Consider the following 14,879-nt stretch of genomic DNA (forward strand, 5'->3'; position numbering starts at 1 on the left):
AACCATGGTTGCCGAATTTAACGATTTCTCTGAATGAAAGTGTTTATAAGTCAAGAACCATTTAAACTTCAGCTGCTTATAAAAACCAATGTATTTTCAAGTGCATAAAGCGCGAACTTGCTGCATCTGTTTGATTGTGTTTTTTAAATGAGCCTTGACACTTCGATCAAATCATTATCTTCAGATTATTCGAGTTTAAAGTTTGATTTGATATTACAAAATCCCTTGCAAAATGCGTTCATTTACAATTGTTATTCTATCCCTCGTTGTCTACACTGTTTCTGGTGCAGCAATTGTATCACAAGACGAGTTGACCACTGAAAGTGCCATTGACAATCAAGAAACACCTGTAAACAATGAAGCTGAGGAACTTCTTAAGACTATTGATGAGTTGCTGAAGGAGATCAATAATGCTTTGGCCAACAATCGACCTCAACCACCCTTCAATTTACCCCAACCAGCATTTGGCTTACTCCATCCTCCATCCTTCGGGCCAAGATGGATTCCCTGGATTCAGACCTCAACATTTTGATGAAGATGAAGATGATGATGAAGCTTGGTTTGAAGAACATAAACATTTTAGTGGATTTAGAGGATTTGGTAACCAGAAATTCGGAGGTCATCGATTCGATGAAAATGAATGATTTGATGGGCGCTGGACGATTACGACAAAACTGGTAATGTAAATGAAGTCAATTGTATTAAACTGGGCTATTATAAAATTTAAAATTACTATTAAAATTTTAATAAACTGCTGCAAAGGGAAACCCATGCTATACATATTAATCCAAGTTTTATACGGATGAAGCCTCTTTTGTTATCCTAAGATCATTCAATAAGAGTATCTAAGCGCAATATAGAGTCCAATTACAGTCTGCGAAGGATGGTATACCACAATTGTTGATCGGACTAAAAATGTTTAATTTCTATAATCTATTATGGCTTACAATGTACAGTAGTTGGTAGTTGAAACAACAAGCAACCAGAAATACTGTTGATAACAGTGAAGTCCGAACGTGCCATTCAATCCTAAAACTATTTTAACTTGCTAACCCACTTTATTGGGTAGTGAAATTACATAAAAAGATGAATTTGATGAAAAGATTCGATTCCATAACTGTACAAAAGTTATCGGAATTTATAATAGTTTCGAACACCATTTTCTCGAAAACCAGAGAAATCTTACAATTGCCTTCTAGACTTCATTTGTAAGATCACCTAAACTCTACTCTTAAACCCAAAGTTTGTGCATATACTCCTTTGAATTAAATAAAGTAAAGCAGACAGAGGAAGATGAGAAAATATCGTTAATTTTAACATCTAAACTAGGATTTTATAAATCAGGATCTCATTCAAGCTGGTTTGGTTACCACTAACCGGTTACTTTTACTTCTCCACTAACCAAATAACGGGTTACCGGTTAATGGTGAACATCTCGCTCTACTTTCAACTCACTTGTCGTCTGAATCGAGTAGTTAATTAATAATTATTACAGCTTTATTATTAACTGGAAATTGATTAAAGTTAACATTTCAAAGCTGATTAAACAATGTTAATAACTGAACTTCCAGATGATTGCTTGTTGGCTATTCTTGATTATACAGCATCGAAAGTAAAGTTAGAGCTGGTTACGTTATCTTTTGCACATTGTTTGGTAACCAAGCATATTTTAGTAGTCCATTTTTGAGATTAATCAACACAATCAACAACGATTCAATGCCTTAACCAATGAGCCTCGGGTTGATGTTGATTGTGCTTAATTTATCTCTAAAAATGGACTACTAAAATATTCTTGGTTACCAAACAATGTGCAAAAGATAACGTAACCAGCTCTAACTTTACTTTCGATGCTGTATACCAGATTTAGAAGATTTAATAAACTGCTTCAAAGGTAAGTGCAAATCATGCAATTTATTTAGATTGTTAAATGTTAGGGAAATATTATCATTATTGATAGCTATCAATTGAAATCACAGTACGATACAATGCGATAAATGCTTTATCCAACTTTTATGCAAATGAAGCCTCTTTTGTTGCCCTAAGATGAAACATGTTTATCGTCTGACTGGAAACCCACAATATTTGGTTACTAATATTTTAATTAAGGATTAATTCGACGAATTTCAATTACAGTTTTCGAAAAATGGCGTGATTTAATTGTTCATTACACTAAAAAACTTAAATATTTGAGAAGTAAGTTTAAATTATTATTGATGTCTATTCTCATTGTGATTCTTTTCCTAATAAAATCAATTATTAATTTCAGATCAACCAACTTATTCGCCTGATTATGTTTATCTGCACCTTAAGGAACCAATTGATGTAACCTGTTTGAGCACATTGTTTCCAAATTTAAGGGTATGTTGACAGATTTTATTACAGTTTCATTGTTTACGTAGTTCTTATTTTTGATACAAATCTCATCAAACAGATTGTCGAATTTTCATATCCACTTTTTGGAAAAGCACCAATCGAAGATATGGCTGAACTAATCAGACATTCTGAATCTTTGAAAGGAATAATCTTTGATTCCATCCGGATTGATTGCCGTCTGGAATTCGAATTGATGCCGTGGAACGCTAACCTTGAAATGTTATCTATCGGATATATTGATCCAGACATAAGTGGAGTCTATGAAAATGTGAAACAATTGCACCTTTGCAACTCTACTCTAGAAAAATTCAAAGAAGTGGCACATTGTTTTCCAAATCTTGAAAGGCTACGAATTTATTCTCGAGAAGGTAATTTCCTTTATTATCTTTCATAATTGCTTGTTGACTAACCTTTTTTTATGTTTAGGCTTATCAGAACAATACTCTGATGCTCCAGTACTGGCGAATCTTAAAATATTTGAAATGCGTTTGCCTCTTATTAATAAGGAAGACACTTGCTGTCCATTTGTATTCATGGATTCGTGCCCAGCATTACAGAGTGCTCATATCAGAATTGATTACAGTCACTTTGCTTTCCATCGTATGATAAAATGTGCAAACTTACGAGATTTAGTTATACAGTTTGTGAGTTTGATTTTGTTTCTGATATTTGATTTTAATCCTGAAAGGTGTGCTATCATGACATTGTTCATCATTTTATTGTCAAAATTTATTCGTTTTTCTCAATTATGGGATAGACTTTGATCTGTCGACTTTTATTCATATTTTGAAAAAAAATTTTCAGTGCAATTGTTACTTATTCACATAGCAACTTAACAAATTTACATTTATTTCTATTTCAATAGTATCAACCAGTCGAATGGAATAAACTACGAAAACTAATGTCAAAATATCCAAATCTGAAGCATTTGGCATTACGATATACCTCTTTAAAAGACGAGCTCATCAAGGAATTAATAAGTATTTTGCCAAAACTGACACTACTTGATATTCGTGGATCTTTTGGAGTCACTCGAAGAGCTGATAATTATGTTCGGGACTATTGTAAGCGGTATGGCCGATCAATTAAGTTTTATACCGATGCAGAAGACAAACAAATTGAATCTGATTGGCCGCAGTCATTAAATCGACCAAAAAAAATCTGTCGTGGATTTGATTTCATGGAACATTGTTTTTTCAAAGATTTTGGTTTATTGCCTAATTTTTTGGATCCAATAGATGATTGAAAATGAAAAGGAGAAAAAATTGACAATCCTAGCACTTAATTTTTGTTTCAATTGTAAGGTTTATGATATCGAAAAAAGTGTCTTATACCGCGCTATTTTACTCAGACCATAATTATCGATATTAGATTGAGTTAACGGGTCAGTACACCACTCAGGGCTGGGTAATTACTAGTCTTGAAATAATGAAACTCAAAGCTTTTATGTTTCAATGAGAAATCAATTGCTAGACATTTTAAATATTTAAGCATTGCCATTCTTATTCAATATCGAAGCATAAACCTTCAAGATTCGAGCGATGATAGTTATCTATGTATCTAATATTTTGATGCCCTTTATTAATGTCAAATTATCGATTTTTGACCAAGAATAAAAATCCAAACAAGTTTAGCCAATAGCTCCAAAAGTAAAAGAAGGAAATTTATTCGAAGCGTCAAATAAGTCAAATCGTTGTTTGACATAACCTTTTAACTAACTTCGTTCATAAAATATACTAAATTTTGTAGAACCTTAATATTTTCTCTGAATGACAGCATGAATCAAACATTAATTTTAACTTTAGCTGCTCATACAACCAAAGTATCATATTTTCAAGTGCATAAAAGCGCACTTGTTGAATCTGGTATAATTGATTTTTAAAAAGAGCCTCTACAAGATTATGATGATGATTACGATGAAGCTTGGATTGAAGACCTTAAACATTTTAGAGAATTCAGAAGATTGAGTAATCAGCAATTCGCCCTATTCATTTTCATATCCTCTTTGGTCTTGGGTTACAATGTTGTTGAAACTACAAATCTATCTTTGATTACTAACATAACGTTAAGCAATTTTGCAATTAATATCCATGATCATTGATAGTCTGTTTGATGTAAAAGTTCTAGGCATAGTTGAAAGTAATAAAAATAGCCAAAAAGACGTAGAAAAAATACCAAAATGAGCTTGAATTGCATGGTACAGAGACTCAGAAAGGTTAATGAACATCGATGTTGATCTCTTGGTAATCGATGGTCACAAAATTCAGAAAATATCGGTAACTATCGATAAAATCGATAAAATCGCTCAGCATTTGTCAACATTTCAGCTTCAGCTCTACTTTCAACTGACTTGTCGTCTGAATCGACTAGCTGTGTTATCTAATAAATATTATATTTATCAACTGGAGATTAGTTGAAGTTACCCTTTTAAATTTTCTTTGATAATGTTAATAAATGAACTTCCAGATGATTGTTTGTTGGCTATTTTTGATTACATACAAGATTTAGAAGATTTAATAAACTGCTTCAAAGGTAAGTGAAAATCATGCTATTTACATGTATTTAGATTGTTAAATGAGAGAGAAATCAGATTATATTGAAATCATTTTTAGCTATAAATTGAATTCACAGTAAAATACAATTCGATTAAAGCCCAACATACATATATTAATCAAGGAAACGGTTATATTGAAAGCTCTTTTGCTATCCTGTGATGAATATTGTTGATCGTCTGACTTATAAAGCGCAATATTCAGATAGTTATTAGTTTGAAATTATGTTTTGCTAATTTGATATTAATTCGATAAATTTTAATTGCAGTTTGCGACAAATGGTGTAATTTGATTGTTGGTCGGACTAAAAAAATTAAATATTTGATTGGTAAGATTTAAATTTGGCTTGATGTGTATTCTAATTGTGATCGTTTTGCTAATGAAATCATTTATTAATTTCAGATCAACCAAGTTATTCGCATGATTATTTTTGTTTCCACCTTAAGGAACTAATTAATGTAACCTGTTTGAGCAGATTGTTTCCAAATTTAAGGGTTTGTTGACAGATTTTATATTATTTCACTTTCAGTGTTTGTGTAGTTTTATTTTTGATCGAATCTTATTCAAATAGATTGCTGAATCTTATCATCCACCCTATGGAGATCAAACACCAATCGAAGATTTTGCTAAACTAATCAGAGATTCAGAATCTTTGAAAGGAATAATTCATGGTTCTTGTTACGTCTTGGATTTCGAACTAATGTCGGAATATGCTAACCTCGAAATGTTATCTACCGGATCTATAAGGCCGAACCTAAGTAAAATCAATGAAAATGTGAAACAATTGCACCTTACGACCACTACTCTGGATATTTTGCAGCAAATCGCCCATTATTTTCCAAATCTTGAAAAACTACATACTTTTACAATTATTCACGGTAGTAATCTCATTTATAACAATTTCATATATCATTATTTACATCTTTTTATAATTGTTTAATGACTAACTTTTTTCATGTTTAGGCGCTAGAGATTCTGATGAACAAGTATTGCCAAATCTTAAAATACTCGAATTAGAAGATTGTGCAGGCTGTTGCCATTCATTTCTATTCATGGATTCGTGCCCAGCATTGCAGAGTGCTCATATCACAATTGGTAGAACACATATTACCATCAATGATTCAATAAAAAATTTAAACTTACGAGATTTAGTTATACACTCTGTGAGTATGATTTCACTTGAGATATTTGATTCAGATTCTGAAAACTGATATCACGATATTTTTTATTTTATTGTCGATTTTCATTCGTTTTTTCTCTATTTTAATAGTACGAACCAATCGAATGGAATGTAATATCAAGATGCATCTCAAAATGTCCAAATCTAAAGCATTTGGCAATACGAGGTACCTATTTAAAAGATGAACACATCCAGCAATTGATATTAATTTTGCCCAAACTGACACTACTTGATGTTCGTAAATCTCGTGGAGTCACTCAAGAAGCTGCTGATCATGTTCGGGACTACTGTAAGCAGTATGGCCGTTCAATCAAGTTTTATTTCAAAAAAGACGACAAACAAATTGAATCTGATTGGCCGCAGTTATTGAATCGACCTGATAAAGTTTGTCTTGGATTTGATTTCATGGAACATTGCTTTTTCAAAAATTTTAATGATTTGCCTCATTTTTTGGATCCAGTAGATGATTTAAAATGCAAACGTTAACACTATTGTCATTCCTTTGCATCTAATTTTCAGCTGTTGCATGTACGATATTGAAAAAAATGTCTTATACCTTGATATCTCACTCAGATCGTAATTTTCGATCTTAGATGGAATTGATAGGCATTACACGTCGCAGTGCTGGGTAACCACTTTTCTTAAAATATTGAGATTCAAAGTTTTTATTTTTCAATTAGGAACCTATTGATAAATATTATAAATGATTAATTAATGCCATTCTTATTCAATATTGGATTGCAAACCTTTAAGATTCCGAGCGATGATATAATATTTATCCATGTATTTTGATGTCATAGATTAATGTCAAACTATTGATATCTGTTTATGAATAAAAATCAAAACAATTTTTGGTATACCAATAGCTTTAAAAGTAAAAGGGTTTTATTTTGAACTTTCTCGAGTATAACTTTTTTTATTTAAGTATTTTAGGCAAGACAATAAACTGATAAAATAGAGCTTTATAAATAGAGCTTAATAATAGGCATTGAATTTTCGTGTGATTCACAATCGGAAGACTGAGATAACGAGCAGAGAGTACTTTCAAGCTCACTACTACACCATATAACTACACATATAAATATGTACTAGCTACAAGATGTAAAATAATATTGAAAAACGGTGTCTTATAACAATATATACCTCGATACCTTACTCAGACCATAATTGTCGATCTTAGATAGAGTTGACGGGTCATTATACTTATCAGTTCGGGCAATCATTAGTTTGGAAATATTTAGACTCAAAGCTTTTATTCCTCAATGAGAAACCAATTGATAGATATTTCAAATAATCAAGCAATGCCATTCTTACATTTATTGAATGTAAGTTGTTGTATACGATGTTGTATTCAATATCAAAATGCAAAGCTTCAAGATTTCGAGCAATTATAATAGTTATCTATGTATTTTGATTTCATATTTTAATGTTAAATAATTGATATTTGTCCAAGAATAAAAATCAAAAAAAGTTTAGTCAATAGCTTCAAGAGTAAAAGGAAGAAATTGAATGTGTCAAATCGTTGTTTGACATAACCTTTCAACTTAATTCGTTCATAGAAGATACAGAATTTTAAGAGCTTTAATAGTCTCTCTGAATGACAGCATGAATCAAACATCCATTTTATTAACTTTAGCTGCGCATAAAAACCAATGTTCTTTTCAAGTGCATGAAAAACGGACTTGTTGAATAAAATAGCCAAAAAGACGTAGAAAAAATACCAAAATGAGCTTCAATAGCATGGTACAAAGAGACTCGGAAAGGTTAATCAACAGCGTTGTTTATCTCTTGGTAATCGATGATCAGTAAAGTCAGAAAATGTCGATAATTGTCGATCTTATCGATAAAATCGCCTAGCACTTGTCAACATCTCAGATTCGATTTCATGACTGAGATTGACTCTCTTGTTTTTTCCTGATTTTCGGCTGCCCTGAAATTTGTGATTTACAGATTTAGAACTATAGATTTACCATATTAAGATGTAATAAATCGAGATTTAATTATATAACGAACGATAATCTTAAAATTGTCATTTTCAAGCTTTACTGTATGTGCTCGACTTAACGGAAATGATTCATACTATGTTTCCGTATCAAGAAGCGTGATTCCTCTATCCGACTAAATACCTTCACACCATAAAAAGGACGAAATCTCATAAACTAATGTTTTTCTGTTGCCGATGTTAAGGATATATTATGGTAAATTATCTGTACTCTTGTAACTTTGATACCTTTAAATGAGCCACGGCTAACAGAGAATGGCGTTTGAGCCTCTTAGCCATATGGCTCAGCGTCAGCTTTAGCGTGGCCAATGGCTATTTATCCAGCTCTACTTTCTAGTGACTTGTTGTCTCAATCGACTAGTTGTTTTATTTAATAATGATTATAGTTTTATTAACTAAAAATTGATTAAAGTTGACATTTCAAAGCTGCTTTAAAAATGTTGATAAATGAACTTCCAGATGATTGCTTGTTGGCTATTTTTGATGCCATACAAGATTTAACGGATTTAATAAACTGCTACAAAGGTAAGTGCAAATTATGCCATTTATTTAGATTTTTGCATGTGAGGGGAATCAGATTATATTTGAATCATTGATCGCTATCAATTGAAGTCATAGCAAAATACATGATACAAGAGAAAAGTCAAACTTATTAATCCAGCTTTTATACGAAAGAAACGGTTCCAATGAAACCCTTTATGCTATCTTGTTATGAATGTTGTTGATCGTCTGACTGATAAATCGCAATATTCTGATGCTAATAGTTTCGGCAACTTGAATTCATGTCTTGTAATAAATAGTATTTGATGAATTCCAATTTCAGTTTGCGAAAAATGGTGTAATGTAATTGTTGGTCGGACAAGAAGAGTCAAATATTTGACTGGTAAGATTTTAATTACCATTAATGCTTATTCTCATTGTCAACCATTTTCTAATAAAATCAATTATTAATTTCAGATCAACCGCTTGATTATTTTTGGAATTTCGTGCAGGAACCCGTTGATGGGTTTGGGCCCAAAACAGCCAAAGTCAAAACAGCCAAGTCCATAACAGCCAAGTCCAAAACGGCCAAAGTCAAAACAGCCAAATACAAAGCTGCTTAAATCAAATAAAACTACTTAAATGATCAGATCTATTAGGGGTATCAAAAAGTACTTTTGTTTTTTTACCACTGACTTTTGCTTCAATTTTGAATAAGTTTGACTTAATCAATAGACTCAATAATTTTGCGGACACAAGAGCATCGATATAGGTGTATGTAGACCATTTTTTGGCTCAATCCGAGTTAATTAAGTTTAATTAATTAGCTTATCAATATCCATAGGCAGGTTTTTTTGGACTTTTTTGCAATTTGAATTGATATGATTTAAGCAGCTTTGTATTTGGCTGTTTTGACTTTGGCCATTTTGGACTTTGCTGGTTTGGACTTGGCTGTTTTGACTTTGGCTGTTTTGGGCCTTTACCCGTTGATGTAACCTCTTTCAGTGAATTGTTTCCAAATTTAAGGGTTTGTGGACAGATTTCATATTATTAGGGGTTTCAAAAAGTTCTGTCGTTTTTTTCTCTTATGATTTTGAATAAGTTTGACTTATTCAATTGACTCGATAACTTCGAGGATTTCAGGAATCCAATATAATTAATTAGCTAACCAATACATGTATGTACTAACAATGAAGTTAGTTGAAGAGACAATTAAAAGTTGCCAGAACTTATTGATTTTTTTGTTGAAAAAATTAAAATTAAAATCACAAGTTAACATTACTGTCCATATAATCACTGACAAGTGAGTAAAATTTGAAACTTCTAATCACTATCATGTAATAACATGATTCATGTTGCTATTATAGTTGATCAACTCCGATCGAGTCCAAAAATGGCATAAATGCACTCATACTGATGCTCTTGTATTCCTGAAATTATCGAGTCAATTTAATAAGTCAAACTTATTCAAAATCTAAGCTAAATCATAAGAGAAAAAAAACGACTGAGCTTTTTGATACCTTGATACCTCTAATATTTCACTTTCATTGTTTTTAAGGTTTATTTTTTTACAAATTTTATCATGACAGATTGCTGAATTTTCATATCTACACGATGCAAGAGCATCAATCGAAGGCACTGCCAAGCTAATCAGACGCTTAGAATCTTTGAAAGGAATAATTTATGATGGTCGTTTGAATTTCGAATTGAAACCGGAACACGCTAACCTCGAAATGTTATCTGCCAGTTATACTCCTTTATACATAAACGGACTCTATGAAAATGTGAAACAATTGCACCTTTTTCGCTCTAATCAAACTCAACTCGAATGCTTGGTACATTTTCCAAATCTTGAAAGATTACATCTTTCTATTATTAATAGTTCAGAAGGTAATCTCCTAATATCTTAAAATTTCATTTATTATTTCAATATCTTTTTATAATTGTTTGTTGATGAACCTTTTTCATGTTTAGACACACCAAAGTACCCAGTATTGGCAAATCTTAAAATAGTTGAAATAAATTTGTATCCGGATAGTTGGTTCAACCCTTGGTGTTCATTTAGATTCATGGATTCGTGCCCAGCATTACAGAGTGCTCATATCAGAATTGAATATTGTCAAATACACTTCAATGATTCAATAAAACATGCAAACATACAAGATTTGGTTATACAATTTGTGAGTAAGAGTTCCATTTTTAATCCTGAAAAGCGTTATTCGCAATATTGTTCATCATTTTATTGTCGATATTTATTCAATTTTCAATTATAGGATGAACTTTGATCTGTCGACTGTTATTTAAAATTTTGAAACATTTTTTGCAGTGCAATTGTAATTTATTCACTTAGCAACTTAACAAATTGACACTTTTTTTTATTTTAATAGTTAGAACCAATCGAATGGAACTCACTACGGGGATTAATATCAAAATGTCCAAATCTAAGGCATTTGGCTTTACGAAATATCTTTTTCAAAGATGAACACATCAAACAATTAATAGTAATTTTGCCCGAACTGACTCTACTTGATATTCGTGAATCTTTTGGAGTCACTCAAGAAGCTGCTAATCATGTTCGGAACTATTGTAAGCGTTATGGCCGATCAATCAAGTTTTATTTCAAAGCCGACGACAGACAAATTGAATCTGATTGGCCACAGCTATTGTATCGACCAGATAAAATTTGTCGTGGATTTGATTTCATGGAAAATTGTTTTTTCAAAAGTTTCGATGATTTGCCTAATCTTTTGGATCCAATAGATGATCAATAAAATGAAAAAAACTGCCAATCCTTTGCAATTTTTCTGCTTTTCAACTATGAGGTCTAGGATATTTAAAGAAATGTCTCATACCAGTTTTTTTAAATGAGCCTTGACACTTCGATCAAAAGTTATTCGAGTTTAAAGTTTGATTTGATATTACAAAATCCCTTGCAAAATGCGTTCATTTACCATTGTTATTTTATCTCTCGTTGTCTACACTGTTTCTGGTGCAGCAATTGTATCACAAGACGAGTTGACCACTGAAAGTGCCATTGACAATCAGGAATCATCTGTAATTTCCTTTATTATCTTTCATAATTGCTTGTTCACTAACTTTTTTTATGTCTAGGTTTATTAGAACCTTACACTTAGTGTTTCTCGATTTTTGAAAAAATAATCAATAAACGATTTTGATTATTTTTGAAGGAATATCGATTTAATCGTTGATTAAAATATCGTTTAAATATCATTAAAAATCGGAAACATAGGAAAAATTGAGGAATTTCAATAAGTTTCAATGAACACAATCCTGATTATTGACAAAATTCATCGTATTAAAAATGGAATTATATAAAAATTGAAGAAAATACATAAAATCAAAATTTTTTCAATGATCAAAATTGAACAGACATTTCCCAAAGTGGAAAAATCAAGCAAAAATGAAATAAATCTCATGAAAATTCGTTTCGATTAAATCGAAAGAAATATCGATAAAAATCATTGGAAAAATATCTATTATAATCGTCGTTTTGATTTAATCGCAAAAACACTAGTAGTCTCTTAGTCTAACGCTTTCTTTAGTCTCTTAGTCTCTTACTTTTTTAGTTAAAAGCGTTAGACTAAGAGAGGCCCTACTGGTGTACCTAAATCTTAAGCGCTGCCACTTTCTGAAAGCTATTATCACTAGATGGAGACTGAGAAAAAAATGCTTTAATCGGGTACATTACTTTCAACTGACTTGTCGTCTGAATCGACTAGCTGTGCTTTTCGATCGATCAATCATATCGGAACAACTCTAATCTCAGCTTCTTTTATCAACTGACTTGTCGTCTGAATCGAATAAGTGTTTTATTTAAAAATTACTGTAGTTTTATTATTAACTGGAAATCGATTAAAGTTAACATTTCAAAAGTGATTTAAAAATGTTGATAAATGAACTTCCAGATGACTGTTTGGTGACCATTTTTGATTACATTCAAGATTTACAAGATTTAATAAACTGCTACAAAGGTAAGTGCAAATCATGGTATTTATTTGTATTGTTAAATGTGAAGGAACTCAGATTATATTAGAATCATTTATAGCTATCAATTTAAACCACAGTTGAATACATTATACAAGAAAAAAAGCTAAAAATGTTAATCCAGCTTTTATTCGAAAGAAGCGTTTTCATTGAAACCACTTTTGCTACCCTTTTATGGATGTTGTTGATCGTCTCACTGATGCATCGCAATATTCAGATACTAATATTTTCGGTAATTTGAAGTCATGTTTTGTTAATTTAATAGTAATTTGACAAATTCCAATTTCAGTTTGCGAAAAATGGTCTAATGTAATTGTTGGTCGGACAAGAAGAGTCAAATATTTGTTTGGTAAGATTTTAATTTCCTTTAATGTTTATTCTCATTGTCAACCATTTTCCTAATAAAATCAATTATTAATTTCAGATCGAGTTTATTATTCTTCTGATTATGTTTGTACTAACATAAGCCCATATGTTGATGTAACCTGTTTGAGCAAATTGTTTCCAAATTTAAGGGTTTGTGGAATTTGATATTATATTTTAATTTCATTTTTTCTATAGTTTTTATTTTTATAAAAATATTCCATTACAGATTGCCGAATTTTCATATAAATGCAATAGAGAAGCACCAATTGAAGATATTTTTAAACTAATCAGAAATTCAGAATCTTTGAAAGGAATCATTTATGATAAAAATTGGATTTTCGAATTGAAACTGGAAAACACTAACCTCGAAATGTTATCTACCAGATCTATTGGTTCAAACTCATGTGGCATCAAAGAAAATGTGAAACAATTGCACCTTTCTTTTTTTATTCTAAATCCATTCGAATGCTTAGCCTATTGTTTCCCAAACCTTGAAAGGCTACATATTACTCAATTAGAAGGTAATCTCATAATATCTTAAAATTTCATGTATTATTTCAGTATCTTTGCAAATGTCTGTCTCCGAACCTTTTTTATGTTTAGAAAGAACAGATTATTCGCATGATCCATTGATGGCAAATTTTAAAATACTTGAACTTTCTTCTAATGATGAATTTTGATATCCATTAATATGTTTAGACTTATTACCAGAACATTACTCTACTGCTCCAGTATTGGCAAATCTTAAGATAGTTGAACTAAATCCTATGAATTATACAGGCGTTTGTTATTCATTTTTATTCATGGATTCGTGCCCAGCATTACAGAGTGCTCATATCAGAGTTGATTGCTGTCACATTGAGTGCAATGATTCGATAAAACTTGCAAACTTACGAGATTTGGTTATACAATTTGTGAGTATCTATTCATATTTATTTTATCTGAAACGGGTTATCACATATTTTTTATCATTTTTCTCAATTATGTGATAGACCTTGATCTTTCGACTGCTATTTGAATTTTGAAACATTTCACTTAGCAACTTAACAAATTGATATCTACGTATCTCTATTTTAATAGCTAAATCCAATCGATTGGAATGACCTACGAACACTAATTTCCAAATATCCAAATCTAAAGCATTTGGCATTACGAGACATCTCTTTAAAAGATGAACACGTCAAACAATTAATAGCGATTTTACCAAAACTTACTCTACTTGATATTCGTAATCCTGACTCAGAAGTAACTCAAGAAGCTGCTAATCATGTTCGGGACTATTGTAAGCGGTATGGCCGATCAATCAAGTTTTATTCCAAAAAAGACGACAAACAAATTGAATCTGATTGGCCACAGATATTGAATCGACCAGATAAAATTTGTCGTGGATTTGATTTCATGGAACATTGTTTTTTCAAAAATTTTAATCAGTTACCTCATTTTTTGGATCCGATAGATGATTAAAAATTAGAAGGAGCAAAAAATTGTTAATCTTTGCACCTAATTTTTGTCTCCTGCGCTTTGACTTAAAAAGTAAAAGGCTACTACTTTTTAACTTTCACCGAGTATTGTTTTTTTATTCAAGTATTTTACACCCAAGACAATAAACTGATATAAATAGAGCTCAATAAAAGGTATTGAATTTTCGTGTAATTCATAATCGGAAGACTGTGATAACGATTGCTCAGGAAGTACTTTAAACCTCACTACTACAATTTATACTAGCTACATCTACAAAATAAGGCCATGCCTGATACAGCCAAACCACAATGTGTACCAAAAACCAAAACGTCCAGCTAATTGTATAACTATTAGTCATTATTAAATTTAGCATTTTACGTTTGAATTTTCTCACAAATCACTATCGGAATACTGTAATAACAATAGTTTAGAAAGCATTTGCAGCTCATTAAACCAGTAT

The 14,879-nt window shown here is 31.2% G+C and overlaps 4 protein-coding genes across 6 annotated transcripts; all 4 read left to right on the forward strand.

Moving 5' to 3' along the window:
• Positions 1-1,717: 1,717 nt before the first annotated feature.
• Positions 1,718-4,005, forward strand: LOC112539767 (uncharacterized). Of its 2 annotated transcripts, XM_089268314.1 has the most exons (6): positions 1,718-1,891; positions 2,134-2,193; positions 2,267-2,358; positions 2,432-2,741; positions 2,800-3,017; positions 3,239-4,005. In XM_089268314.1, exons 4-6 carry the CDS (start codon positions 2,480-2,482, stop codon positions 3,617-3,619), a joined length of 861 nt encoding a protein of 286 aa, XP_089124440.1. In that variant the 5' UTR covers positions 1,718-1,891; positions 2,134-2,193; positions 2,267-2,358; positions 2,432-2,479; the 3' UTR covers positions 3,620-4,005. The 2 variants fall into 2 exon arrangements, with proteins under 2 accessions (XP_089124440.1, XP_025018297.1); XM_025162529.2 differs by lacking the exon at positions 1,718-1,891 and having other exon boundaries at positions 2,044-2,193.
• A 686-nt stretch (positions 4,006-4,691) lies between these two features.
• LOC112539763 (uncharacterized) lies at positions 4,692-6,982 on the forward strand. Of its 2 annotated transcripts, none has more exons than XM_025162524.2 (6): positions 4,692-4,905; positions 5,194-5,253; positions 5,328-5,419; positions 5,497-5,806; positions 5,889-6,088; positions 6,196-6,982. In XM_025162524.2, the coding sequence occupies exons 1-6, from the start codon at positions 4,818-4,820 to the stop codon at positions 6,589-6,591; spliced, it is 1,146 nt and encodes a 381-aa protein (XP_025018292.1). In that variant the 5' UTR covers positions 4,692-4,817; the 3' UTR covers positions 6,592-6,982. The 2 variants fall into 2 exon arrangements, with proteins under 2 accessions (XP_025018292.1, XP_025018293.1); XM_025162525.2 differs by having other exon boundaries at positions 5,497-5,803.
• A 1,467-nt stretch (positions 6,983-8,449) lies between these two features.
• LOC112539764 (uncharacterized) lies at positions 8,450-11,885 on the forward strand. The gene is made up of 7 exons (XM_089267579.1): positions 8,450-8,632; positions 8,931-8,990; positions 9,065-9,101; positions 9,569-9,614; positions 10,177-10,477; positions 10,562-10,767; positions 10,975-11,885. Exons 1-7 carry the CDS (start codon positions 8,545-8,547, stop codon positions 11,356-11,358), a joined length of 1,122 nt encoding a protein of 373 aa, XP_089123705.1. The 5' UTR covers positions 8,450-8,544; the 3' UTR covers positions 11,359-11,885.
• Positions 11,886-12,023: 138 nt separating this feature from the next.
• On the forward strand, positions 12,024-14,663 carry LOC149094198 (uncharacterized). Its single transcript, XM_089267578.1, has 6 exons — positions 12,024-12,579; positions 12,882-12,941; positions 13,017-13,108; positions 13,185-13,479; positions 13,658-13,872; positions 14,039-14,663. The coding sequence occupies exons 1-6, from the start codon at positions 12,492-12,494 to the stop codon at positions 14,420-14,422; spliced, it is 1,134 nt and encodes a 377-aa protein (XP_089123704.1). The 5' UTR covers positions 12,024-12,491; the 3' UTR covers positions 14,423-14,663.
• Positions 14,664-14,879: the final 216 nt, after the last annotated feature.

Source organism: Tetranychus urticae, chromosome 2 (genome assembly GCF_039701765.1).
Source record: "Tetranychus urticae isolate SD_2017Ah chromosome 2, NJAU_TeUrti_SD_1.0, whole genome shotgun sequence".
Lineage (NCBI taxonomy): Eukaryota > Metazoa > Arthropoda > Arachnida > Trombidiformes > Tetranychidae > Tetranychus > Tetranychus urticae.